This window comes from Phyllostomus discolor, chromosome 1 (genome assembly GCF_004126475.2).
Source record: "Phyllostomus discolor isolate MPI-MPIP mPhyDis1 chromosome 1, mPhyDis1.pri.v3, whole genome shotgun sequence".
Lineage (NCBI taxonomy): Eukaryota > Metazoa > Chordata > Mammalia > Chiroptera > Phyllostomidae > Phyllostomus > Phyllostomus discolor.
Window position 1 is genome coordinate 99,559,997 of NC_040903.2, and position 27,463 is coordinate 99,587,459.

Below are 27,463 nucleotides of genomic sequence, written 5' to 3' on the forward strand. Positions count from 1 at the left end.
TCTCACTAAGTTCCTTGAACATGTTCATAACCATTGTTTTGAACTATATAGCTGTAGATTGCTTGCCTCCATTTTCTTTCATTCTTTTTCTAGAGATTTCTTCTGTACTTCAGTTTGGGGCATGTTTCTCTGCCTCCCCATTTTGGCTGCTTCTCTGTTTGTCTCTTAGCAGCAGGCATATTTGTTATCCCTCCTAGTCTTGGTAAGTGACCTTATATAGTAGGCATTCTTTAAGGCCCTGTGGCGCAGTCTCCTTGATAACCTGACCCGGGTGCTCCAGGAGTGTCCCTTGTATGGGTTACGTGTGCCTTTCTTTTGTAGCAGAGCCGTGATTGTTTTGGGCACATTCATAGGTGGAGTTGACCCTCAGGCTGGCTGGCTGTGAGGATTAGCCACAACCAGGGTATGAGCTGCTGTGCAGAGGCTAACCCCCCAAAAGCATAATTTGCCTCCTCAGGGCCTGGTGCCTGCCAAGATCTTTTTGAGGGTATGCTGCTTGTAGAACTAATCAGGTCATGCTCTTTTGTGGTCTGAAGCCAGCCATTGGGTATGTTGATTTTGGTGTCTCTTAGAAGGGACTCCTGTGCAGGTCAGTGTCATACTCTGCCTGTGACCAACCTTGAACTCCCTGTTAAGAGCTCCAAAGTGATCCATGGTTGGTAGCTGCCTGTGCTGGGCCTCAGTGTGTATAAGTGAGGCCAAGATGCAAGCCAAGGCTGGTGGCCGCCAGTTCCAGGTCTGAGGCAAGTCATCAAAAGATTCAAGGCACCCTAAGACCCCATGCCACCTACCAGCTACCCTTTAGGCTCAGCCACTAAAAAAGCCTCTGGTGGTATGCAAGTTGCATGACTCAGGGTCTCAGAGTCACCACATAAAGGTGAGTGGTATTCACAGGTTAATCAAGATTCAAACTCATCATCAGTGCTGGGTTTGAGGCCACTAAACAAATGTCTCAGGGTACACTGAGGCCAACCATGAGCTCCCTGGGACATGTGGACCCTTGTGATGGGGTGGGGTCTCAGGGAGTCATCAGGGTAGATAGAGCCAGTAGAGCTCATCAGGTTAATGCAGGTTAAAATTTGGTCATGTAGAGGGAATGCTGAGCACAGGAACTGTGACAGCTGTCAAGAGTGCAGGGAAATGGCCTTCATCCTAAAGTCGCACAACTCAGTCTCACTGTGTGTCTCTGACACCCCCCTGAGCTTGTCTGGCATTCCTCAAGAGTTTGTTTAAGAAAGACTGTAACACAGGCCCAGGTTGACCACCACTGGCAGAGCCCACAGTTGTTCCTGACTGGGTAGAGCAGGTCCTCAGAGAATTGATAGGGTGGAGCTCACGGAGCTCCCCAGGCTAATGTTGCAGGGCCCAATGTAGGAATATTGGTGCTCGTCTTGTATGCAGAGAAAACAGCTCTTGCCCTAAAGCCACACAATTCAATCTCTCCTTAAGCATCTCTGGAGTCCCCCAAAGTTTTCCAGAATTACTTGAGAGTGTTTTTTTGGAAAGACCAATGCAGGCCTAGGCTGGTTGGGGCTGGCAGAGCTTATAGCCATGTGTGAGCTGGGTACAACTGGGCCTCTGGGAGTCACAGGGTGTGTCTAGTGGTTTGTGGGGGTAGTGCTCACCCCAAGAAAGATGGTGCCCTTGGGGCAGTGCAGGAGAGGTCAACACAGGGGCATTGGTGGCTGTCCCTCATGCCCTCTCCCTAAAGTCACACTTTTTCTCTCCCTAGAGGGGGAGTGGAACTCTATCACCCTCCAACCACTATTCTTCTTTTGAAGCCCAGGGTGAGTGCCCACCAGTGAGATTTTGTGCATTGTCCCTTTAAAAGGGTACCTGGGCTTCCAGCAACCTTCCTTCTCACCTGGGCAGACAGAATCCCTGCTGATTTTCTCAGTGAGATATTCTGTGGGCCCTTCTTCCTGCTACTGATGCTCTGGGCTGGGGAAACCCTGCATGGGATTCAGACACCTCCCTACTCCTTGTCCCTCTGCAGCTGAGATATCCCTCCGGATTCTCAACTGCCACATGCGAGTGTGGGACCAGCCATTTTGTGTCTCTGCCCCTCCTACTCATCTTTCCATGGCTTTTTCTGTATACCCCTAATCATAGATATTTTGTTCATTAGTCTTTCAAATAGTTCTTCTGGCTCATTGTTCCATAATTTAGTTCTAATTTTGATGTGGTCATGGGAGGAGATGAGTGCAGCTTCTACCTACTCTGCCATCTTTGAATAAAACTAGAAATAAAATTTCTGAAAGCCTTATTTCTAAATTCCTATACTGCTCAATTTACACAGTGACTTTTTGCCTGAATTGTTTCAAGGGACTCGAATGCATACCTTTGTAAAATGGCACTTGGAACCATGTGGATATTAATATGAAAGGCCTCACCCTACTGCCATGTATAGATTTATGAGTGAGCATTTTCTAAAAGGTGAGACTTCCTTGAGCCCAAGTCCCAAGACAAAAGGCTCTTCTTGGGTCTGCAGTTGAAGTAAATGTCATTTCTATGCTGTATAAATTTAGATTCTTCCCATTCTGTACCACAGTTATTTTTTAAACCAACTTACACATTTTGAAACTGAATATAGATAAAAGTTCTATGATAATAGTAATGCTTAGCATAGAATTATTTTTTTTAATGCTGTCAACATTTCAGCATTTCTGTAAGGAGGGTAGATGATATCACTTAATTGTCATTTATTTGTTCATTCATTGTGCTAATATTTAATGGTCACCTGTTATTTGCTAGGTGCTATTCTAGGATGCAGAGGCTACAGCAACTGACAAAACAGACCCAAATTTCTGCCATGTGGGCACTACGTTTTGTAGAGGAGAGAGGATGTGAGAAGGGAAGAGTTGAGGAAAACCAAGTGCTAAGGGGCTTATTACTTGCTTGGGCCACACTGTCAACCTGTAGTTGATCTGAAAGCTTATATTTCAAGATAAACTTCTTTTAAAATTGTGAAATTTCTGTCTTTTCCCATATCAGTAAATTTTTTAACAGAGTTAGACTGATTTTATGCTAAAGTACAGATTCACTCTAAAACTTAGTTCAAGATGAGATCTTACTAAGTTATAACATTAACATCGACCCATTTTCGACAAGCCTTTACGCAGACTCAAGAAAAAAAGAGAGAAGACCCAAATAAACACAATCAGAAATGAAAGAGGAGAGATTACAACAGATACCACAGAAATACAAAGGATTGTAAGAAATTACTACAAAGAACTGTATGCCAAGAAATTTGAAAACCTAGGTGAAATGGACAACTTTCTAGAAAAATATAACCTTCCAAAACTCAATGAAAAAGAAAGAGAAAGCCTGAACAGACCAATAGCAACAAAAGAAATTGAAGCAGTAATCAAAAAACTCCCAACACACAAAAGCCTGGGACCAGATGGTTTCACAGAATTCTACACAGCATTTAAGGAAGAGCTAACCCCTATCCTTCACAGACTATTCCAAAAAATCTAAAAAGATGGGAGTCTCCCAAACTCTTTTTATGAGGCCAACATCATCCTAATTCCAAAACCAAATAAAGACACAACAAAGAAAGAAAACTTCAGGCCAATATCACTGATGAACATTGACACTAAAATCCTCAACAAAATACTGGCAAACCGCATCCAACAATACATTAAAAAGATCATACACCATGACCAAGTGGGATTCATTCCAGGGATGCAAGGATGGTTCAATATTCGCAAGTCAGTAAATGTAATACATCACATAAACAAAAGCAAAGACAAAAACCACATGATCATATCAATTGATGCAGAAAAAGCATTTGATAAGGTACAGCACCCATTTATGATAAAAACACTCTGCAAAGTGGGAATAGAGGGAGCATTCCTCAACATAATAAAGGCCATATATGAGAGACCTACAGCCAACATCATACTCAGTGGGCAAAAATTAAAATCTTTTCCACTAAGATCAGGAACAAGACAAGGCTGTCCACTTTCACCACTTCTGTTCAATATAGTACTGGAAGTTTTAGCCACAGCAGTCAGACAAGAAAAAAAAATAAAAGGCATCCAAATCAGAAAGGAGGAAACAAAACTGTCACTGTTTGCAGATGACGTGATAGTATACATAGAAAATCCTATCGACTCTACCAAAAAGCTGCTTGACCTAATAAATGAATTTGGCAAAACAGCAGGATACAAAGTCAATATCCAGAAATCAAAGGCATTCCTGTACACCAACAATGAAACAGCAGAAACAGAGATCAAGGAAAAACTCCCATTTGAGATAGCAAAAAGAAAAATAAAATATCTAGGAGTAAACCTAACCAAAGAGGTAAAAGACCTGTATTCAGAAAACTACACAACACTGAAGAGAGAAATCAATGAAGACACAAACAAATGGAAACATATACCGTGTTCATGGATTGGAAGAATTAATATCATCAAAATGTCCATACTACCAAAAGCAATTTACACGTTCAATGCAAAACCTATTAAAGTACCAATGGCATATTTCACAGACATAGAACAAACACTTCAAAAATTTATATGGAATTATAAACAACCCTGAATAGCTGCTGCAATTTTGAGAAAGAAGGGTAAAGTAGGAGGGATCACAATACCCAACACTAAACTATACTACACGGCCACTGTAATCAAAACAGCCTGGTACTGGCATAAAAACAGGCACATAGACCAATGGAACAGAACAGAGAGCCCAGAAATAAGCCCAAGTCTCTATGGTCAATTAATATTTGACAAAGGAGGCAGCAACATAAAATGGGGTAAAAATAGCCTCTTCAACAAATGGTGTTGGGAGAACTGGACAGCCACGTGCAAAAAAATGAAACTTGAACACCAACTTACACCATCTACAAAAATAAATTCAAGGTGGATAAAAGACTTAAATATAAAACGTGACACCATTAAAGTCCTAGAAGAGAACGTAGGTAGGAAAATCTCAGATATTTCACGAAGAAACGTTTTTACTGACGTGTCCCCTAGAGCAAGGGACATAAAGGAAAGAATAAACAAATGGGACCTCATCAAAATTAAAAGCTTCTGCACAGCCAAAGAAAACAGTATCAAAATTAAAAGAGAACCAACTGGATGGGAAAACATATTTGCCAATGATACCTCAGACAAGGGTTTAATCTCCAAAATATATAAAGAACTTACAAGACTGCACTCTAAGAAGACAAGCAACCCAATTAAAAAGTGGGCAAAGGACTTGAACAGACACTTCTCCGAGGACATACAGAAAATCCAAAGACACATGAAACGATGTTCAATATCACTAGCTATCAGAGAGATGCAAATTAAAACCACAATGAGATACCACTTCACACCAGACAGAATGGCCATCATAAACAAAGCAACAAACAACAAGTGTTGGAGAGGTTGTGGAGAAAGGGGTCCCTAGTGCACTGTTGGTGGGACTGCAGACTGGTACAACCACTATGGAAAGCAGTATGGAACTTCCTCAGAAAACTAAAAATGGATCTGCCTTTTGACCCTGCAATTCCACTGCTGGGACTCTGTCCTAAGAATACTAAAACACCAATTCAAAAGAACCTATGCATCCCAATGTTCATAGCAGCACAATTACAATAGCTAGATGCTGGAAGCAACCAAGATGCCCATCAGTAAATGAATAGATCAAAAAACTATGGTACATTTACACAATGGAATTCTATGCAGGAGAAAGAAAGAAGGAGCTCCTACGCTTTGCAACAGCATGGATGGAGCTGGGAAACATTATGCTTAGCGAAACAAGCCAGGCAGTGAAAGACAAATACCATATGATCTCACCTTTAACAGGAACCTAAATAACAAAACAAAGAAACAAGCAAAATATAACCAAAGACAGTGAAATAGAGGCCAGGTTGACAGTGCCCACAGAAGAGAGTAGAGGGAATTTAAGGGAACAGTGGGAAGGGTTCACAGGAACAAACTTAAAGGACACATGGTCATAAACTAAGGGGAGGGTGGTAATGGGAGGGAAGTGGGGAGGGGTGAGAGGGGGGACTGGATTGGGAGTAAAAAGGAGAAAACTGTATTTGAACAATGATTAAAATAAAAAAAAATAAGTAAAAAAAAACATTGACCTATTTTTACAAAAAATAAAAAAGCAAGAAAGAGAAAGGTATATATAAGAAACAAATCCTCAAAATTCCCTAAAGCACATTAATAACTTTCTGAGGGGAAAAAAATGAACATTAATTAACATTGTAGCTGGCACATAATGGATTGGCCAAATTGTTTATCAGAATTGCAGCTATTTAGAAAACAAACCTCACTTTTAAAAGGCAAAGTTAAACATTTTTAGACAAAATCAGGCTTTCTTTAGAGTTAGGATGTTTTTGAAGTTTGTAAACTAGAAATGCCTGCCTTTTAAAAAAGAAATTAGAGTTAAACATCTTTTCTCTGGTACTTTATTTCACTGTTTTTTATCAAGAGTATGAGTTGAATGAGTTTGAAGAAAAGCTAGAGGCTTTGCCCTCTTTCATGCAAATGACAAGTGGAGGAAAGAAAAGGTCGAGCATGTTAAGATGTCTAATGAAATTTATTTAGAAAGTATAAATGTTAAAAATTAACTTTTCTGCTTTCTTCCTTCTATCACAGTCTTTCTTTATCACTTGAGCTGTGAGTATAATGTTTTGCTTTATTCTAATAATCTCTCGAAGTACCTGATTATGAAAAGAACAGACTTAACAAATTTTGTAATTTCAAAATACAAGCCCAGAAACTGACCAGTGCTTAGGATGATTCCTAGAATGAAAACATTAGTTTGTTATGCTTAAGCTTTTAAAAAGTTGTTATTTATAATAATAATTTTAATAGTTTATTTTTGTGTTTTTTGCATTACTATTTATCCCCCTTATACTACACCCTCTTCCATCTGCACCCACCCACTCAGTCTACACACTGCTGCTTACGTCCATGAGTCCTTTTTTTGTTTTGCCCAATCCCTCCACCCTCCACCCTTCTGCCCCCCAGAGCTGTCAGCTTGCTCTCTATCTGTGAGTCTGACTATATTTTGCTCATTATTTCAGTTTGTTCATTAGATTCCACATATGGGTGAAATCATGACTAGCCTATTTCCACTTAGCGTAATGATACATTTACATAATGGAATACTACTTGGCCATAAAAAAGTATATTTTACCCTTTGTGACAGCATGGATGGTTCTAGAGAACACAATAGTTTTAAAAACTATTATTTACTATTTCATAATAGCACAGTAAATTATTAAAAATTCTCCTGCAGTTGACTAATATGCACATTACTTTTCTGAGAAGAAGCATAATAAGTGGAAATCCACTTCATCTACACAAAGGAAAGGGAGCCATGGATTTTGGGGAAACAGTTCCCTGTGCAGAAAACTGAGTCTCTCCTGCTTCAGATGCACCTGCCGTTCCCTGGCTCTGCTTCTGCAGGGCAGACGGCTCCTATCAGCACTCGCCCAGGAGGCAGCAGGCCTGCACCTACAGCTTACTGCTGTGCCCTCACAGTGACGGATCATATGGATAAATATTAAGTTGAGTCACATGGTTTTTTTATGACTTTTTTATATTTAGTCACATCCAGATATTGGGAAATGAGAGCCAACATGTTTTTCAGATACTGGATTCTTTGTTTGATTTTTTTGGTCGTTTAATCTTTATTGTACTTTTTCCATTATTATTTAGTCCCCTTATGCCCCCACCCCTCAGCTTTGTTTGATTTTTAAAGATAAGATCATCTTAAAAGATTTGTAGTGTAGTTTGTAGCAATTTGTTTTTTGGCCTTTGAGATTTAGTCATGTATGTTTTAAGTATGGTATAATGATCTGAGCTTTATTGAAGGAATATAGCTATCTCTACACATTTTTATTGCTGAGTTCATACTATATTATATGTCATAGCAAAATTATTTCACAGTCTCATTAAAAATTCTGTAGACAGGATAATGGCTGAATAATCTTTCATCATATAGATGTACCCAAATTACCCATTATAGTAATTCGGCTATTTAGAATGCTTACGTTTTTGCCTGTTACAAATAAAAATATGATGAGCATATTTTTCATGTAGTTTTGTCCTCATATTTGATTTTTTCCCAGAGATTATTTTACTACAATGGTTCAGGGGGCACCAGAGAAATAAAGTTATGGAAAGTTTTAACTATCAAAGCACCAAAAAAAAGAGAGAAGAAAATGAGTTGCACTCTGGGGCTCTAATGTGGCTTTTATGTAAAAATGTCTTTCCTTCTTGCAATTCTGATACTTACCATGAAACCAAATGAAGAGAGTAGTGGTAGGCACAGGTACTGAGGCTTGATTATCTGGGCTGTATGTGTAGTTTGCCACTAAGTCACTGGGACAGATAACTCAAACTCTTTATCACTCAGTTTCCTCATAGATAAATGGTAATAATAAAATAATAGTAGTCCCTGTCTCTTGGGGTTGTTCTGTGAGAATTAAATACTGTGAGAATTAATTTATGTAAACCTCTTGAAAACGTGTCTTACACAGAGTAAATTCTCACTAAAATGCTCACCTAAGAAAATATTTTCTAATTTTATATTCTTAAAAGTTATTCTTTTGTTTCCAATCCCATTGCATCTCAAATACTAGAGTCGCTTAAATTCCTTCTTAATCAGACTATCCCATACCTGCAAATACATGCATGGAATGTGCTCTTTTTAAGATTTCTGGAATTGTTAGTATTTTAGTTGTACACATAAATCACACAGATCCTTATCTCAAATAGCCAGTGGCAGAATTCTTCTGAACAAAATATTTTTCATAGATGGTTTGGGATCTTTTAGATTTCTCACCCTCAAGCACAAAAGTTATCATGAAGAAAACACTAACATAAAGAAGCAAAGTGTGGTGTGAATTAGTGGATATGTTCAGTGGAAAGAGGGAGCTAGTCACCCAACCAGAATCCAAACCAGTAGCCATTTTCCTGCCACAGCCACACATTATGAGAAGGCTGCAGGTGGTCTTTCCAGACACACTCACTCCATTTATTACAGAGTAATAAGGCTTCTGTCCCAATTTGGAGTCCCTGCCCAGCAGAGCTTTGCTGAGCCTCGTGATGCATTAGTGACATTTGTCTAGACAAGGCAGGCCTAAGAGCTTGCCCGTTCCCGCTAAAAGTTAATTTTGACCTATTACATCTTAACATGCCAATGCCAAAAAAAAAAAAAAAAAAGGAGTATGGAACTAGAAGAAAAGTATATCAAGAGGAGCTGCCTCAATACACATTTCTTCTTCCCATCCATGAAGCAGAGTTTTTCAACTTCAGCTCCACTGACATGTTGAGCCAAATAATTTTTTTCATGGTAAGCTGTCCTGTTAATTGTAGAATGTTTAGTCACATCCCTGGCCTCTGCCCACCAGATTCCAATAGCACACATCTTCACTCCCATCAACAACAACCCAAAATGTTTACAGACAAAATTGGTTCAAGTGAGAACCACTGCTTTAAAGCCACACAATAATTACATGTTCCTTGTACCCTTGGGCTCAGCTGGCTGGTGTCATAGTCCTCCTCAGAGACTTCCGTGATGAAAGGGGCCTTGAGCACCACCTCCCAGTTCACTACACTGTAGACAGCCTGAAATGGACACCCAGAAGCACACAAGTAAAACTATCCCCTCTGCCTACTTTATAAGGCCAAGGCTAAAATCATGTATTCCTAAAAACCTCAATTCTAGATATAGTAAAGAAAATGATCTCTTCCTTTCTCTCAAAGTTAATACATTACTGAAATTAATTATATCACTAAAACAGCAGGGTTTAAAATCACTCTTCATTTTTTTCCTAATATTTTCTATAGTGAAAATGTATAGCCTTAAGGTACATATTCAAGAATATTTCATTAATCACTTTTAAAAGTGTACATTCCCTTCAGAATATGTGTATAGATTCTACACTTACATCAGTCTCAGAGCTACTGAGCTACTTTTTTTCTAGCAAACTTTATAAATAACCCATAAGCTTCATGTGGTATTTTCAGGTTCTTTGAACAAGCTCAATTCTTTACTACTTTGGTATATATTAATAATTAGTACATATTATAAATTATATAATTATGGTTAATGAAAATAATATCTATTTCTATAGAAATTAAATTAGCACTGAAATTCATTTAGATTGATGTAAACTGGCAAATGGAATCAGCTGCAGTACTCTATAACTATAGTTAGTTTATAATTTCTAAAATTGTTTTCTTGTTTTCCTTGGTTTTCATTAGCTTATGAATGCCCTATAGAGCAATGCAACCAAACTGTTAATTGGTAATAATCAGATTTGGACAGATTTTATATGACAACAAAATGAAAGCTAGCTTTTTTTCTTTCTTTTTTTTTTTTTTTTTACTGTATTTGTTTTTAGAGAGGGGAAGGAAGGGAGAAAGAGAGGGAGAGAAACATCAATGTGTGGTTGCCTCTCAAATGCCCCCTACTGGGAACCTAGGACTGCCCTGGCTGGGGAATCGAACCAGGAACCCTTTGGTTCACAGACCGGTGCTCAGTCTACTGAGCCACACCAGCCAGGGTTGAAAGCTAGCTTTTATTGCGTATTTGCTTCTTGCTAAGTTTAACTCTTTTCTAAATTATCTTTATATATAATTTTTATGTAATCCTCCTAGAGACATGAATTTTTATATATGTATGTACATAATTGTCCCCCTATTATCCTAGTCTCTTGGTCAGTCAGTATCTTGGGAATATCTTGTCATTGAAACTTGTGTTGTGTGACAGTATGTATTTATTAATGGGTTCAAAATGTTGCTACTTTATGGTAAAATGTTAAAAATAATAACATAAAGAAGAGGAAGAGAGGGAAGGAATAGAAGAGAAATAGCAAGAAGATGAGGCTGTAATCTCTGTCTCCAGAGATCTAGTTCAGGTCATATAATCTGGCAAATTAGCATAATTATGAATGAAGTTTAAGGTAGCACATGGCATGTTATCAAGTGTAGATTGTGCTACAGGGATTCAAAGTTGAGAAAGCTCATTAAAACCTGAGGTTAGTTGGAGAAGCAGTGTGGGTAGTGGATTCTTATCTCAACTTCAAAGAAAGTTAGGGTTTGGTTTGCTCTTCTACAATCCATGAGTGGCCAGTGATGAGCTGATGACATTCCAGGTGGAAAAACCAGCATCCTAGATATGAGTTGATCCAAGGGTTTGAAATTTTTCTACAATTCCAACATGATTGATATACATTTTTAGGAAAACAATATTGGTTGTATTCACATTCTTTATGGTGTAGAATAAGAGAGCACGAGGGTATTTCTGGTGTGGGAGGGAGCACATAACCTCAGATGTGAGAAGTTAGTACACCCAGTATTTGGCGCTTGCGTTGCCCATGATTTCAGAGATACAAGAGTACTGAAAAGTTGTGTTTTCCCTATTTATTTCCTTAATTATAAATTATTTATCATAATTTGCTCTATAAAGAGGATTGCAATAGAAATTATTAACAAACTGGTGTGTAGTTTGCTTGTTGGTAGAAAATATGTCTAGACATCTTTCTGACATTGGCATTCTTTACTCAGTGATTTTCAGTATTTTTTTCTGCCTCTTTGTATTTTTTATTTCCTTCACTCCAGGTTACAATCTGATATACTCTCATAATCTCTTACTATATAGAATAATTATTCTAAGGAGTGTTAGGCCTGAGAAGATTTGTATCAGAATGCCGGAGAGGAGCATGGGCCACATATGGTTTGAAAGTTCCCCTTGGAAATGTTGGTATCTTCCATATACTTACCTGGCAGGGGAGATACCATGATCACAGAAAATTGGTATCTCCCCTTCACTGTGCTCTTTGCTATATAAGAATTTTTATATGTATTTTAAAATCCACACCTACATTGATACTTTTGGATTGTTAATATATTAATTAGATTATTAATAAATTTAAATTATCTCCAGTAACTTAATTTGAAGGATTTTTTAATTCCTCTGTCTCTCTCTTTTAAATTTTATTTTCTAGATCCCAAAGTCCAAGAGTGAGGGATCTATTCAGGTCTACAGGGTACCACAAGCAGAGCTATCCGATGGTGTTCCTCAGGTCAGCCTGCGGCTCAGTCATAGAAAACCCTGCTGGAATGGCATGAATTCAGCAGAGGACGTTTGTGGGGCCAAGTTGGTATCCAGGTTGGCATGTTTTCTTTGTTTACATGTTACATATTGCATTCTCTTCTCTGATGTACAGGCCCAGATATGTAGATATGTTTGTATTTATTACTGTTTGTATTTATTACCACTGGGGTCAACAGGATGCTGATCAGTAAAACCATTTATAATTCACTGTGAGATTTGAGAATATTATGACTAATAGTTCTTATCACAGAAGCATTCCTGCTTTGTTATATTTTATTTCTATATTAAAACAAATTATGGCCCTGACTGGTGTCACTCAGTGAGTTGGGCATCATCCCACAAACCAAGGGGTCACCAGTTCGATTCCCTGTCAGGGCACATGCCTGGTTTGCTGGCTGGGTCTCCAGTTGAGGGAGTGCAAAGGATAACTGGTCAATGTTTTTCTTGTGCACAGATGTTTCTCTCCCTCTCTTTCTCCCTCCCTTCCCCTCCTCTAAAAATAAATAAATAAAATTTTAAAGAAAAAACAAATTATATAATCAATCGGAACATGTTGTACACTCAAATAAAAATTGGAAGAGTTATGCCTTTTCATAGTATGTTCAGTGGCCAATATTATCTACAATTAAAGTGGACATCAGAGTTGTTACTGGAATCCAGTCTCACTAACAAATTTTGAATGTTGCCTTTTAACCATTATGTTGCACAGAACAAACTATTTTGGTATACTTGAAGAAAAAGGCATGCAATTTTTTAAAAAATGAGTAAAATGGAGTATGAATCTTATTTACTTATAGCATAAAGAATTCTGTTTTAAGAATGCTTTTACTTTTTATAACTTAAAACCTGTTTCTGAAATTTAAAAAGTTTTGTTAAAAGACAGGGAGCCCTAAAGAATTGAAAGATATTTGAGACATTAAATAGGTAAATAATATAGTTAAAGAGCTTACCACTTTGGATTGTCTTATAGAAAAGATGAAGTTTTTGTTGGATTTAAAAGATGAAGATAATTTAAATTGAGGGGAAAAAAAGACAAGGCTCTTACAGATAAGCCTAGTTAGGAAGCGCTGTAAAACACCTGTCCAGAAATATCGGACAGGTGGCACAAAAGGAATTATCCAGAGATAGCCTGGGAAGGTAAAGTAAGGCCAGGCCATCAAGGACCTTGACTGCCATCCGGGATTGTTTTTATATTCAGTCTTCACAGATCAGATGTTCGGCCCTTTAGGACAGGGGACGCAGCACAGGACAAAGCCAGCCAGGCCCTTGTGTTTATGGCCCTTCCATTCTGATGAAGGAGGTAATAGCAAGACGTTTAGAAAAAAAATAGAAAAAGGCCCATGAAAAGAGTCATTTTAGCTTCCATAAATGGGGGCATTGAGAAACTAAAGCAGGTTCATGCAATAGACTAACTCGGAGACAAATAGTTTAGTTTGAGTGATTAGGAGAGGCCTGAACTGAGACATCAAGGGGCAGGAGGAGGAGTGATCCCATAAGGATCAAAGAAGAGCAAAAGAACTGAGATAAGGAGGCGTCCAGGTAATAGGATGCCAGTGAGAGTTTCAGCTGGGGAGGGATCTGTGATGGGAACCATGGTAAGTTGGTATATCAGAAAAAGTAGCCTTCCATCATAGCATGGAGGTCTGTTGGAAGAGCCCGAGTTTGGAAGTGGTTATATTGTTGGTTCCTTCAGCAGTTGCTACTTTTTATCGAGATCAATTTATTTGGCATACTTACTTGCTGGTTGCTGGGGATTCAGAGAAGACACATAAGTCCTGTGTTTAGGGGGACAGAGAACACAGAATAGAAATTCAATAGTTATCATTAAATACACATTTAGTGAGTGCCTAATATGTACCAGGCACTGTGAAGTGGGCTGGTGAGAAAGTCATAAATAAGATTCAGGCACCCTTCTTAAGAAGCTTCAACTATTGTCCATAGGCTGCTGTGTGAAGACAGAGAAATGACACAGACCACATGGGGAGATTAGGGTCAGAGAAGGTTTCAGAAGGAGAGGGACTTTTGGAGGAGGGCTAGGAGGCTAAGTAGAAGTTTACTGGGCAGGGAAATCAAGATAAGGGTTCCCCTTACCTTGGAAAAAAACCCGACACAGGCAAGGACATTCAGGGCAGTGAGGACAACTTGGAGGAGAGTGGCTGGTGCAGCAGTGTGTTCAGGACATCTGGAGGTCAGAATAGAGAAGAGGCTAAGCTAAATAGGTCCGACCATGTACCCTGTATTAAGGAGTTTACACTTTCTCTTGAAGATGATGAGGAGTGATGGAAGAAATATACACAGAAAAATAATATAAACAGACTTGTATTTTAGAAAAGATCCAACAATGCAGAAGGAAAGACTAAGAGAAGTGTAAGAGGTGCTGGGAGAGCAACAAAGAGGCCATGAGACAACCCAGTGCAAACTGAGAGACCTGGCGAAGTCATTGTGGTCACCTAGAACAAGATGTGGACAAGTCAGTGTGCCCTTCCTGAGGAAAGAGAGAGATGGGCTCTTGCTTAGAGGAGTTTTAGGGTTGGGTTGTTTGTTTTTGCTTCATTTGGGATATTATAATAGTACTTTAATAAATGAAATATGTGTGTAGGTTTATAAACATAACAAGTGGTGTTCATGGAGAGAAAGAAGCTGATGTTACAGAGCAGAAAATAATAGAACAAGGACCTCCAGGACGGAATCCAGAGACCAAGTAGTGACTCCCTGAGTAAGGCAGGTGGGCACCTTGTGCACGGTGAGGGTGTCTTCACATCTTAGCCTCTGTGAAGGAGTGGGCCCCTGACCGTGTGCAGTAGGCAGTCGAAGAACAAGCCTGTTCCTCAAAGGAAGGGTGTGATCAGCAGAAGAACTAGAACTAGCCTAGGTTAATGAGGAACACTTTAGAAGAGAATAAGGGGCACAGATACAAAACACTGGGACTTTTTAATGTTTCCTTCTTTAGTTTAAAAACCAGGGTCAACCAGCTGGCTAACAAGAACTAGTGTAGATGTTATCTTCCCAAATTAATTTTTAAAAAATTATGCCAAAATGCCTGAAGTTAAATGATGAAAAGAAAATTTCAAATGTTTGTTGTTTATACCTTCATTCTTACTCACTGAGTCAGAAAAGAAAAAAGTTTCCTGCTTCTAAAAGTAACAAGAAAAGAGCTTCCTGTTTGGAGAATGAGATACAAACCAAGTGCTTCTGAGATACAACTCAAGTGAAATTATGGAGAGAAGGCTCTGCTAACTTTCCTCTAGCCACTCTTTGTTCCGCTGCTCAGCATATGCCAGTTCAAACAAATGCATATTAATGTTTATGAATTTCCTATATACTTAGCAAGTTTTTTAAAGTACAACCTTTAAGGAGTGACTCCATCACACTCAGCAACCTTGCAGGTTTAAATGGAACGACAAACCTTGCTACCTGCTGTCAAGCAGACGATCCGTCAGCATCTTGCTTCTATTGAAATCAGTAGTATCTGTTCAGAGATTTTTACTTTTTGTATACCTGTTAATAGATTGTGATACAAATCATCAAAAGACAAGTGGAGATACTTAAAATAATTTTAACTAAAAATAAGTTTTAAGTCATTTATAGATCTTTGAAGTAACAGAATAGACATTGTGCCAATTTTCATTTCAAAAATAAACATACAAAGCTGTTTTCATTACAGTTACTTTCCAGAACAAGGTATTTGTTAGTTAATAAATTTTAAATAGATAAAAATAGTGTGTTTTGCATGTACACGAACAACACTTTTCTCTAAATCTTTAGGTAAGATTCCACTTTTTAACAGTTTATTAGTTCCCCTGGTTTTAAACACAAAGGCTGGCAGTATGTGTGAAGTGTATTATTATGTCCCTCTTCCCTAATACAATATTTACTTTGGCTTACCAACTTTGTTTCAAGCAATTGTCAAGAAGCTATTATCTGAGCTTTCCCTAGTACTAATTTTAATTTATTTTTAATTATATTTTATTGATTATGCTATTACAGTTGTCCCAGTTTTTTCCCCCTTTGTCCTCCTCGACCCAGCACCCTCTACTTCCTCAGGCAATCCCCATGCCATTGTTCATGTCCAGGGGTCATGTCTATATATGTTCTTTGGCTACTCCATTTGCTATACTGTACTTTACATCCTCATGGCTATTCTGTAACTACATATTTTATGTTTCTTAATCCCCTCATCTCTTCACCCATTCCCCCACACCTTCTCCCACCAGGCAACCATCAAAACACTCTCCATACCCATGGTTCTGTCTCTGTTCTTCTTGTTGACTTATTTGTTTTTAGATTAAATTGTTGATAGATATATATTTATTGCCATTTAATTTTTCATAGCTTTGATCTTCTTTTTCTTAAATAAGTCCCTTTAATGTTTCAAATAATAATGGTTTGGGGATGATGAACTCTTTTAGCTCTTGTCTTGGAAGATCTTTATCTGTCCTTTGATTCTCAATGATAGCTTTGCTGGGTAGAGCACACTTGGCTACAAGTCCTCACTTTTCATGACTCGAATACTTCTTGCCAATCCCTTCTTGCCTGCAAAATTTTTTTGAGAAATCAGCTAACAGTCTTATGGGAACTCCCCTGTAGGTAACTAACTTCTTTTGTCTTGCTGCTTTTAAGATTCTCTCTTTAACTTTAACCTTTGGCATTTTAATTATGATGTGTTCTGGTGTGGGGCTTCTTGCATCCATCTTGTTTGGGACTCCCTGTGCTTCCTGGACTTCCATTTCCATTTCCTTCACCAAATTAGGGAAGTTTTATTCCATTATTTTTTCAAATAGATTTTTAATTTCTTGCTCTTTCTGTTCTCTTTCTGGCACCCCTATGATTCAAGTGATGGAATGCTTGAAGTTGTCCCAGAGGCTGCCTACACTATCCTTGTTTTGTTTTAGATTTATTTTTCTTCTTGATATTCTAATTAAATGCTTTTTTCTTCCTTATGTTCCAAATCATTGATTTGATTCTTGACTTATTCCACAGTACTGTTGTTTCCATGTAAACTGTTCTTTATTTTAATTAGTGTATCCTTCATTTCTGACTGTATCTTTCTTATGTTGTTGATCCCTCACTAAGTTCCTTGAACAACCTTGTAACCAGTGTTTTGAACTCTGCATCTGATAGATCGCACTTCTTCTCTATTTTGTTTAGTTCTTTTTCCGGAGTTTTGATCTGTTCCTTCATTTGGGCCATGTTTCTTTGTCTCCTCATTTTGGCAGCCTCCCCATGTTTGTTTCTATGTGTTAGACAGACCTGCTTTGACTCCATGTCCTGGTAGTGTGGCCTAATGTAGTAAGTATCCTGGTGAGGTCCAGTGGCACAGCCTACCCTATCACCCAAGCTGGGTACTTGAGGTGTGCCCTCTATGTGGGCTGAGTACACACTCCTCTTGTAGTTGAGCCTTGGTTGTTGTCAGGTCAATGGGAGGGACTTACCCAGGCCAGTCAGCTGCAAGGATTGGCTGTGACCACTGACCACCAATCTCTGCCCTCCATGGAGGATCAGCTGTCAGGGGCAGGGTGATGGTGCTCCAGCATGGTCTGTAGCTGTCTACTGGGTACACAGGCTCTGGGTATTCCCAGGCCAAGGTCAGTCCACACCTGTGTTCTGCCCTGGACCACTCTGCATGAGCTATAAAGTAATCTGACATGGCTGCTATTTGTGCTAGGCCTGGAGATTCCCAGGTGAAGCCAAGCAGTGAATCCAAGCTGGCTGCTGATAGTGCTAGGTGTGGGGCCCCTTAGCAAGAGGTACAGGGGCTAGGGGCTTACTGAGTTCGGCTGTTGCATGTTTGATAGGATTGAGGAAGTTGTGAAACATGAGGCAAGATCAGCCATTCATATGAAAAAGTCACCATTAACAGTTTGGGTGGGCCCAAGTTGGGTGGGAGAAAGTCTCAGAGGATCTCCAGGGCTGAGCAAATAGTGTTATCCAGGTTTATGGAGTCTCAGATGTGGCACCCACCTGCCAGCGTATGGCTTTGGGGGGTGGGTACAGAAATGGGACAATAGCCTCTGCCCACCTTTCTGTCTGGGGGATAGCTGTCTCCCAGATCCTGCCTTGATGCCAGACACTTCAGCTCCTCCCTGTATGCCACTGGTGTCTTTCAAGCTGCTACCTGGTGCTGGAGCTCAGATAGAGTGAGTCCAAGTGCGTGTGTGGGCTCTTTAAGGGGGACTGCTTGGGACTCCAGAAGTTTCTTCCACTGACTCAATCCCCACTGGTTTTTGCAGCCAGAAGGTATAGGAACTTATCTTCCTGGCACCGGAACCCTGGGCTGGGGGGTGTGGAGCTGGGACTCCTGGCTCCCAAGATACCCCTCCAGAATTTTTATCCACCACACATGGATGTCAGACTCTCCCCACTCTGACTCTCCACCCCTACTACCAGTCTGAATGGATGTAGATTCTTTAATTCTGTAGTTGTCTGACTTCCACTCAATTCAATTTCTGATGGCTTTGAGTGATGGTTTTCCTGTAGTTTAGTTGTAATTTTGATGTGGTTGTGCGAGGAGGCAAGCCGTGTTTACCTATGCCGCCATCTTGGAGATATTCATTTTTTTTTATTCTTTAAAAAGGAAAAAAATTGGGTAAAATCTATTTCTGTTTGACCTATGATTATAAAACAAAATCACTGTTTACTCTTATTAAAATTAGTGTAACACATCTATACACAACATTGTGACTTTCAGCAGATTTCTAGGACTTTTCAGAAGGAATTTTTGGCTAACAGTGATTTTTTATGTTTTTTATAACTTTGAATTTTTTGAGTTTAGACTTTGTTCAATATTTTGTCACAGGTTGAATCACTTTGATTTTTTCACCTCTTAGTTTCAGTTGTTACACATAGCCCCATTTCTTCTTGAGATGTAATGGAAAGAGGCATTGTTACCAGCAAGTGTTTATTATTTTTCTGCTCTCAAGGCAGTGGCCATAAAAATAAAAGCACAGAGGATTAACACATTTTAAAATGTGATGTTTTGAGAAGCCAAAGAGGAGCTAAATATAATTTACTGCTTATTGACCAATTTATATCTTGAGACATTATGTATTAAGATGAATAACATTTTTCTTTATTTCTATAATTGTCTAAAATTGGCACTGAAGATACAATGATATAAAAAATCATTTCTCTAATTTTAATACAATTTCTTACAGTTAGAGTGGCTTCATGAGAAAAGCTTAAGGTTAAATATCTTTTTATTTTGGTAGAACTTAGTGGAGTGATCTATTTTATACTGAATTCTGAACTGAAGACAGAGTGTTTAGTGACATGTTCATTCAGTGAAAGCATTAGTTAATCCATCTACATCATCTAAAACTGACAGAAGCAATTCCTAAAATACTCTTAAGAATTCTGTTTTATCATTAAGATGTGTGCTTACTAGAATTTCCCACAGACTGAAAAACACAATTTCTAATCATACATGCCTACATTTAAAAAAGCAAATGCCTGTCCTTCTCCACGATGTAAGCACAGTGTACAGGTCTGGGGGGTCCAAGGCAGTCACAGAAAGGAGGTTATTGGACAGGTTCATCCCATGAGCAAGGCTGGAACAGTCTGGTCCCTCTTGCTACACATGATATTCTTGTATTTTTCCTTTTAAATATACCAAGGAATAAAACAATACAAAAACTATAGCTATTAACTAGTATGTTAATAAACACGCCATTTAAAAATTTTCTTTGAAGGGAAAATTACATTTCATCCTAAATGAGTAAAAGTTTTGTATTATATGGAAAGTGCAACATGTTAAAATAATTTGAAACTTAAGGGATTTAACTATCTTATTTTTTTTAACATGCAAAATAGGTAAATGATCATGCTTTTCATGTTTCTAGCACTATAATATAACATTACTTTCGGAATTTTAAAATTTTTAAACTTTTTGAGAACAGGATTGATATCTTTATCTTTAGTCTTTAGATGTTAAATAGTAATTATAATGTTTTATTTGAAAGGTAAAGTATTTCCTTAAATGTGTAATTTTCTTAAAGCCAGTGGAAAATCTCTAGTTTTGTTCTATAAAGTCAGATTGAAGATTCAAGAAACTATATATTGTATGATTCCATTGATATGAAATGTCCAGAAAAGGCAAATCTGTAGAAACATAAAGTAGAGTTGTGATATGCTGGGGGTGGGGGGCAGAGGTGAACTGCAGATGCCCTGAGGGTCCTCACTGGGGGCAATGAAAGTGTTCTGAAACTGATTTATGGGGATAGTTATACCACTATGTAAACTTACTAAAAATCATCAAACCGTACACTTGAAAACTTGGATTTTATGATGTATAAAATATACCTCAATAATATTATTTAAAAATATACAAATACAAAAAAATGTTGGGATAAGGAGAAATGGATATGCTTTAACAAGACAGTCACTTGATTGGAAATTCCTAAAATACCACTATTGTTATAAGTACATGTTATCTGCAGAAGAAGTTTTATTTGTTACATTTTAAGAGAATTTGTTCCTTCTGTACTTCTTATGGAATGTAACAGAACACAGTGGCAGAAATAAAGGTCAGGTCCTCAAGAAAGATGATTCATAGAAGGGAGGAAAAAGGAGGAAGAATTCTTTGTTTTGTCATCCTGGAAGGATTCCAGTTTGTGGTTTACTGTGCTGTAATCAAAAGTTATTGAAGAGATCAATATTTCAGGGAGACATGGAAATAAAAACAGAAAAACGTCTTGGGAGTATCACAAAAAAAAGTAGAGGCCTGTTGTTAATGAGTAGGAAAGTTACCTAGTGTGCTTCTGTATCAACAGAAGTTCATGGTCTCCTTTCCCATAGATGAGAGTCCTGTAGGCATACTAAAAATTAGTGATAAGTTTTGTACTCGATTCCTACATAAAGAAATAATTCAGAGTGATTAAAATGCTCTCATTTTCTGTAAAAGGAATGAATAAATAGCTACTCAGACTATGACAATTACTTACCTAAAGTAATATGATGAAGAATATAGAGTCAAAATGCCTTTGCTTATGTTAAGGAAGTGTTCTTAATTTGATATGTAAATGAAGGAAAGTACTATAAATCACTTTTCAGTGTGCATTAAACAGATCTTTCCCTGGAGGAGCTGTTCTGCCTGAAAGAGTTATTCTATTCTAAAAGTGCTTTCCTATCCATTTGTTTCATATTTTTAAATAGTTTTGAATTATGTAGAGAATATATTCTTAGAAAAATTTAAAACATCACTGATAAGACTGAAGTTTCCACTGAATCTTTTGCTCTGCAATTCTAATTCCCTCCTCTGTCTTCAAGAGGTAACTATTATTACAGTTTGGTTATACATTCTTCTAGACTTCTTTCAGTGTAATTACACAGAAATATATTTTGCAAACTTTTTTACTTAAAAACATTTTCATCATCCTGAATGTCTCGTGGTGCTTCACATATTCTTGAAAATTTCCCATTACCTGTACTGTTTCCTCCTACTGTGACATTCCTTTCCCCCTCTAAATTCAGCAATCTCCATCCAAGTCTCCTTCCTTGGCCACTGGCTCTCCTCTGCCTGTGGTCCCTTCCACAGGTAATCTTGTTTCAGAATGATGATATTCAAATCACTGTCTTGGACCTGAACTCAGTTCTAAGTTTCTGGTGCCTGCCAGTCATCTCTACTTCAGCCTTTCCCATAAAGTCACTATGCCCAAACACAACTTGTTTTTTTTTCCCCCTTTCTCTCTCAACTTGGCTGTTTCCTTCTGTCAACCATATACTCAAACCTTTCATTTAGTCAGTCACTAAAGCTTGTCAGTATTTCCTTTTCAAGTATTTCCAACATCCCTTTCCTCCCCTACCTCCACCAATGATCTCAAACCCAGTTTAGGCCTCCATCACCTTATAGTTTGATAATTGCTGTTTTCTGCATTCTCCTAACTTATGGATTCATATTCTTCACACAAGTTGGTCCTATATCTCCATACAACTTTAACTCCTAACTCTATGCATGACTTCTGGATTTATAGCTCCCATCTGGAACACTCTACTGAGCCATACTCCTATGGCACTCCAACTAGCAGACTTTTCAGCCTCATCCCTCAAATATCTCAAACTTTTCTCTTGCCCCATTCTTACCTTCTGTTTATAGGCAACCAATTCCAGAATGTTCCTTGACAATTTCACTGTCTTTATTCTGCCTCATCACTACCTGACTCTTTACCACCTCTCCAGACACAGAAATGTAAACAGACCATTCTTTTGCTCAAAACCATTTAGTAGCTGACATGTGCCCAGCCTACAAGACACCCCTTGTTCTATCCATACCTGTCTTTTTCTCATACCTACAACCACCATGTAACCCACACTTTCCAACTATCTTGGTTTCAGATATTCTCTTTAAAATTAAATCATGTATCAGATTTTGTCTTGATATTTGCTTTAAAAATTATAGAGCAAGATTACAAAATAGGAGGTCACCCTCTCATATCCTCCCACAGCAACAATAATTTGGCAGCCATCCATGGACAGAGGTGCCCTGTGGGAGCTTTGCGATCCAGGTAATAGGCTACAAAACCCCGGTAGAGCTCATGACAGAAGCAGGCCATTTTAAGAAGGTATGCCCACACCCAGTGCCAGGTTCCAAAACTGTGATTCCATAACTGTGGCTACTGACCTGGGTTCAGCTACAGCCCTATTTGGCCTTGGTCCTCCAACCAGCATCATCCTCCAAAGGACCAGGTTGAAGCCAGCTCACCCATGCCTTAGGTAATAGATCCACTGACCCCAGTTCCAGCCATGAACCCTGAAGTGGCTCCTGACCTTCCTCTGGCACTCTCAGCCTTAGTCTAGAAATAATCCTTATTTACCCAAGCGCTTAGCAAGAGACTCTTGACCCCAGAGGCAGCTGACCAATTTCAGTCTGACTGAGGATCCTAAAGGAGTGTTGTCACTCACTCTAGCCCCTCCCAGCTATGATCCAGAGTATTACTGCCTGCCCAAGGATCTGTCAGGACACACCCTTAAGCCCCCAGAGGCAGGCTCATTGAACTTGATTTGTCTGTGGATCCTTGGAACAGCTCCATGATGTAGCTTCAGTCCCACTCAGCCATATTCTAGGTGAAATTCTACCCACCCACGAGTGTTGGAGGGGGTATACCCATTCATACCCCTATAGGCAGAGCTGCAGACCTCAGTTCTAGCCCCTTTTCAGGCACAGAGAATGGCCCAAAGTGGCAGAACCCTCCCATGGTCCTGGAAGGGGCCACACCCATCCACTCACCTGGTGATAGGCCAGTTATCTGTGAACACTGAAGCAGACCTTTTTCCCAGGCCTACTGACCAAAGTTCTAGAGTCAGTCCCATCATCCCAAGGACCAGGCAGGATCCATGCCTGCCTAAGCCCCTGGTTAAGTCTTCCAGGTAGGTCCTCCAACTGCAGACACAGAAGCAGCCATATGACCTGGCTTCAGCCATGCTTAACTGAAATTCCATGGGTGATTCCATAAGCCCAGGAACCCAACAGAAGGTCTTTTCCTGATGAAACCAGTTTGTAAAAACCAGAAGAGGTATTTGCTTGTTCAAATACACAGATACCAACAAAGGGTACACAGATCACAAAGAACCAGGCAAACATGAATTCACAGAAAGAAACTAAGAAAGCTCCAGTAACAAAACCTAAATAAATGGTGATATATTAACTGTCTGAAAATAATTCTAAATAACCATCTTTAAGAAGATCAATGAGCTGCAAGTGAACACAGATAGACAAGTAAATGAAATTAGGAAAATAGTATGTGAACAAATTGAGAAGTTTAATAAAGTATAAACAAATAAAAGAACCAAACAGAAATCATGCAGCTGAAGAACACAGTGATGAAACTGAAAATTCAATAAGGAACTTCAACAGCAGACTCAATTGTAAAGAAGAGTCAGCAGATTTGATAGTAGGTCATTTAGAATTTGTAGAGGAAGAAAAAGAATTAAAAAGTGACAAAAGCAGGTAAGACATATAAAACACCATCAAGTGAATGAACATTTAAATTGGGAGTTCCAGAAGGAGGAGAGAGAAAGAGGCAGAAAGTTTATTTAAAGAAATAATGAGTGAAAACTTCCTGAATATTAGAAGTAATATAGCCATTCAGATGCACGAAGCTCAAAGGACCCCAAGTAAGATTACCTTCAGACCTTATACAGATTGTCAAAAGTCAAACACAAAGAGAGCATTTTGAAAGCAGCAAGAGAAAACCAACACATCACATACAATAAGCAGATTTTTCAGTAGAAACCTTGTAGGCCAGGAGGGAGTGGAATTATAGATTTAAAGTTTGAAAGAAAAACCTACCAACCAAGAACACAATATCCAGAAAAGCTGTCCTTTAGAAATGAAGTGAAGATAAAAAAACATTCTCAAACTAAAGTTTAGGGGACTTATCACCACTAGACCTGTCTGAGAAGAAAGGTGAAAGGAAACTATTCAAGATGAGACCAAAGGAAGCTAAGTAACACAAAAACAAAGTATTAAACTCACTAGTAAATTCAGAATACTCTTAATACTGTAATTGTGGAATGTAAATCACTTGATTCTAGTATAAAAGTTAAGATATAAGTATTAAAAGTAACTATAGCTACAATAACTTGTTAATGGATGCACGATATAAAAATGTAAAGTGTGACATCAATAGCATAAAATGTTATGGTGAAGAAAAAGTAAATTTTAAAGTTTTTGTATACAACTAAAGTTGTTATCACCTTAAAATAGACTGTTATGTATATTTTATGTAAGCCTCATAATAACCACAAAGAAAAACAACCTCTAATAAGTATACAAAAAATAAAGAGAAAGGAATCAAAGTATACCACTACAAAAAAAAAAATTAACCACTAACAAAAGAAGACAAAGAAAGGATTAGAGGAACAAAACAACTGCAAAACAGAAAGTAATTACCATGAAGACACAGCTAAGTGGAAAGGTATTTTGTATTTATTGACTAGAAGAATCAATATTGTTAAAATGTATATATTATTCAAAGAGATCTACAGATACAATTCAATTCCTATCAAAATTTTAGTGGCATTTTTTACAGAAATAGAAAAAATTATAAAATTCATATGAAATCACAGAAGACCCCAAATAGCCACAGAAATCTTGAGAAAGAAGTACAAACCTGGACACATCACACTTCCTACTTTTAAACTATATTACAAAGCTATAGTATTCACAGTAGTATGCTACGGGCATTTAAAAAAGACACATGTCAGTGGAACAGAACAGAGAGCCCAGAAATAAACCCATGCATATACAGCCAACTAATCTTTTTCTTTTATTGAAAAATAAACAAGTCACATTAATTTATTGACAACACATAGTTCAGCTAGTCTTTGACAAGGACACCAAGAATACACAGTGGAGAAAGAATAGTCTCTTCAATAAATGGCAGAAAAGCTAGATATTAACATGCAAAAGAATGAAACTGGACCTCTATCTTATATCATCATCAAAAATTAGCTCAAAACAGATTAAAGACTTAAACGTGAGACCTTGAAACTGTTCAACTCCTAGAAGAAAACATTTGGGAAAAGTGCCTTGACATTGGTCTTGGCAATGATTTTTTATATGACACTAAAAGCACAGGCAAGGAAAACAAAAATCACAAGTGGGACTACAAGATTCAAAGCAGCAAAAGAACCCATTAGCAAAATGAAAAGGCAATTTATGGAGTGGGAGAAAGTATTTGCAATTCCTACACCTAATAAGGGGTTGATAGACAAAGTATACAAGGAACTCACACAACTCAATAGCCACACAACAATAATCCAGTTAAATTAGTAGGCAATGGAGATATTTTTTCAAAGAAGACATAGGAATCACCAGCAGGTATATAAAAACATACTCAACATCCCTATTCCTCAGGGAAATCCAAATTAAAACCACAATGAGGTATCACCTCACACCTGTTAGAATGACTGTTCTCAAAAAGGCAAGAGGTAAGTGTTGATGAAGATGTGGAGAAAAAGGAACCCTTAAACACGGTTGGTGGGAACGTAAATTGGTGAAGACATGGAAATCAGTGCGGAGTTTCCTTAAAAAAATAAAAATAGACCTACCATGTGATCTAGTAATTTCCCATCTGTGTCTATATCTGAAGAAAATGAAGTCAGTATCTCAAAGAGATATCTATACCCCCATGTCCATTGCAGCGTTGTTTGTAATAACCAAGATATGGAATCATCTAAGTGTCAGTGAATGAATGGATAAAGAAAATGTGGTATAAATAATAGTGCATTGTGATGTATACTGTGTGTCTAATATAAACATATATTTCTTGTGCATATAATATAATGTATCTACACACACGAGAGAAATCCTGCCATTTACAACAACATGGGTGAATCTGGTGGACATTTTGCTAAGTGAAATAAGTCTGACAGAGAGAGACAAATATCATATGATCTTATATGTGAAACCTAAAAAAGTCGAACTCACAAAAGCAGAGTTTAGAACATTGGTTGCTCTACACTGGTTGGACTCTGAGGTGAGGGATAAGGGGAGATGTTAGTCAAAGGTACAAACTCTGAGTTATGAGTAAGTTCTGGGGATCTAATGGACAACGTGACAACTGCGGTCAACAGTGCTGTGTTTTCAACTTGAAATTTGCTAAAAGAGTAGATCTTAACATTCTCACCACCAAAAAAAAAATTGTAACTATGTAAGGTGATGAATGTGTTAATTCGCATGATTGTGGTAATCATTTCACAATATATACATAGATCAAATAACATAAAATTTGTATTTGTCAATGATATCTCAATAATGCTGGAAAATTATAATGGCTTCATATATAACATTTTTTGTCTGCGTCACAGTTTTTCAGGTAGCTCTGTGAAAGAACTTCTCATCTGAAAAGTAACCTTGGATGAAGAAACCATGATTCTGAAAAGCTATTCACTTCACAAATAGTTACTGAGTTGGGTGAATTAATTCAAGATTACATATTTAGTTGACAGGCTAAGATCAATATTGGGTTGGCCAAAAAGTTCATTTGGTTTTTTCCATAAGATGGCTCTAGTAGCACTTAGTTGTCTTTAACTTCATTCAAAACAACTTTGTTGGACTGTTTGTGACAGCTGTCTTATCAGTGTGCATTTTTTTAAAAAAATCAAAATTGGTGAATTTTAGGACTTCTGACCAAGATGGAGGCATAGGTAGACACACTGTGCCTCCTCACACAACCAAAATAAGGACAAAACAATTTAGAAACAAAAAAAGAAAACAGTTCCAACAGAAAATTGAACTTATGGAAGTCTGACAACCAAGGAGTTAAAAGTAGACACATTCATCCAGACCGGTAAGAGGGGCAGAGAGAGGTTGCAGCAAAGCAGTGGCTGGTGGACCCTGACTGTGCAGATGGCAGTTGGCGGACCCAGCAAGGTAGCAGATTGTGAAGGA

General features: G+C 38.1%; 1 protein-coding gene across 9 annotated transcripts in view; it reads left to right on the top strand.

Annotated features, from left to right (window-relative positions):
* Positions 1–27,463, top strand: part of FAM13A (family with sequence similarity 13 member A) — a 275,554-nt gene that overhangs the window by 133,250 nt on the left and 114,841 nt on the right. For all 9 annotated transcript variants that reach the window (XM_036026552.1, XM_036026543.1, XM_028505893.2 and 6 more), the window contains one exon: positions 11,966–12,129. In XM_036026552.1, coding sequence (XP_035882445.1) covers positions 11,966–12,129 — 164 coding nt within the window. The remainder of the gene's footprint in view (positions 1–11,965; positions 12,130–27,463) is intronic.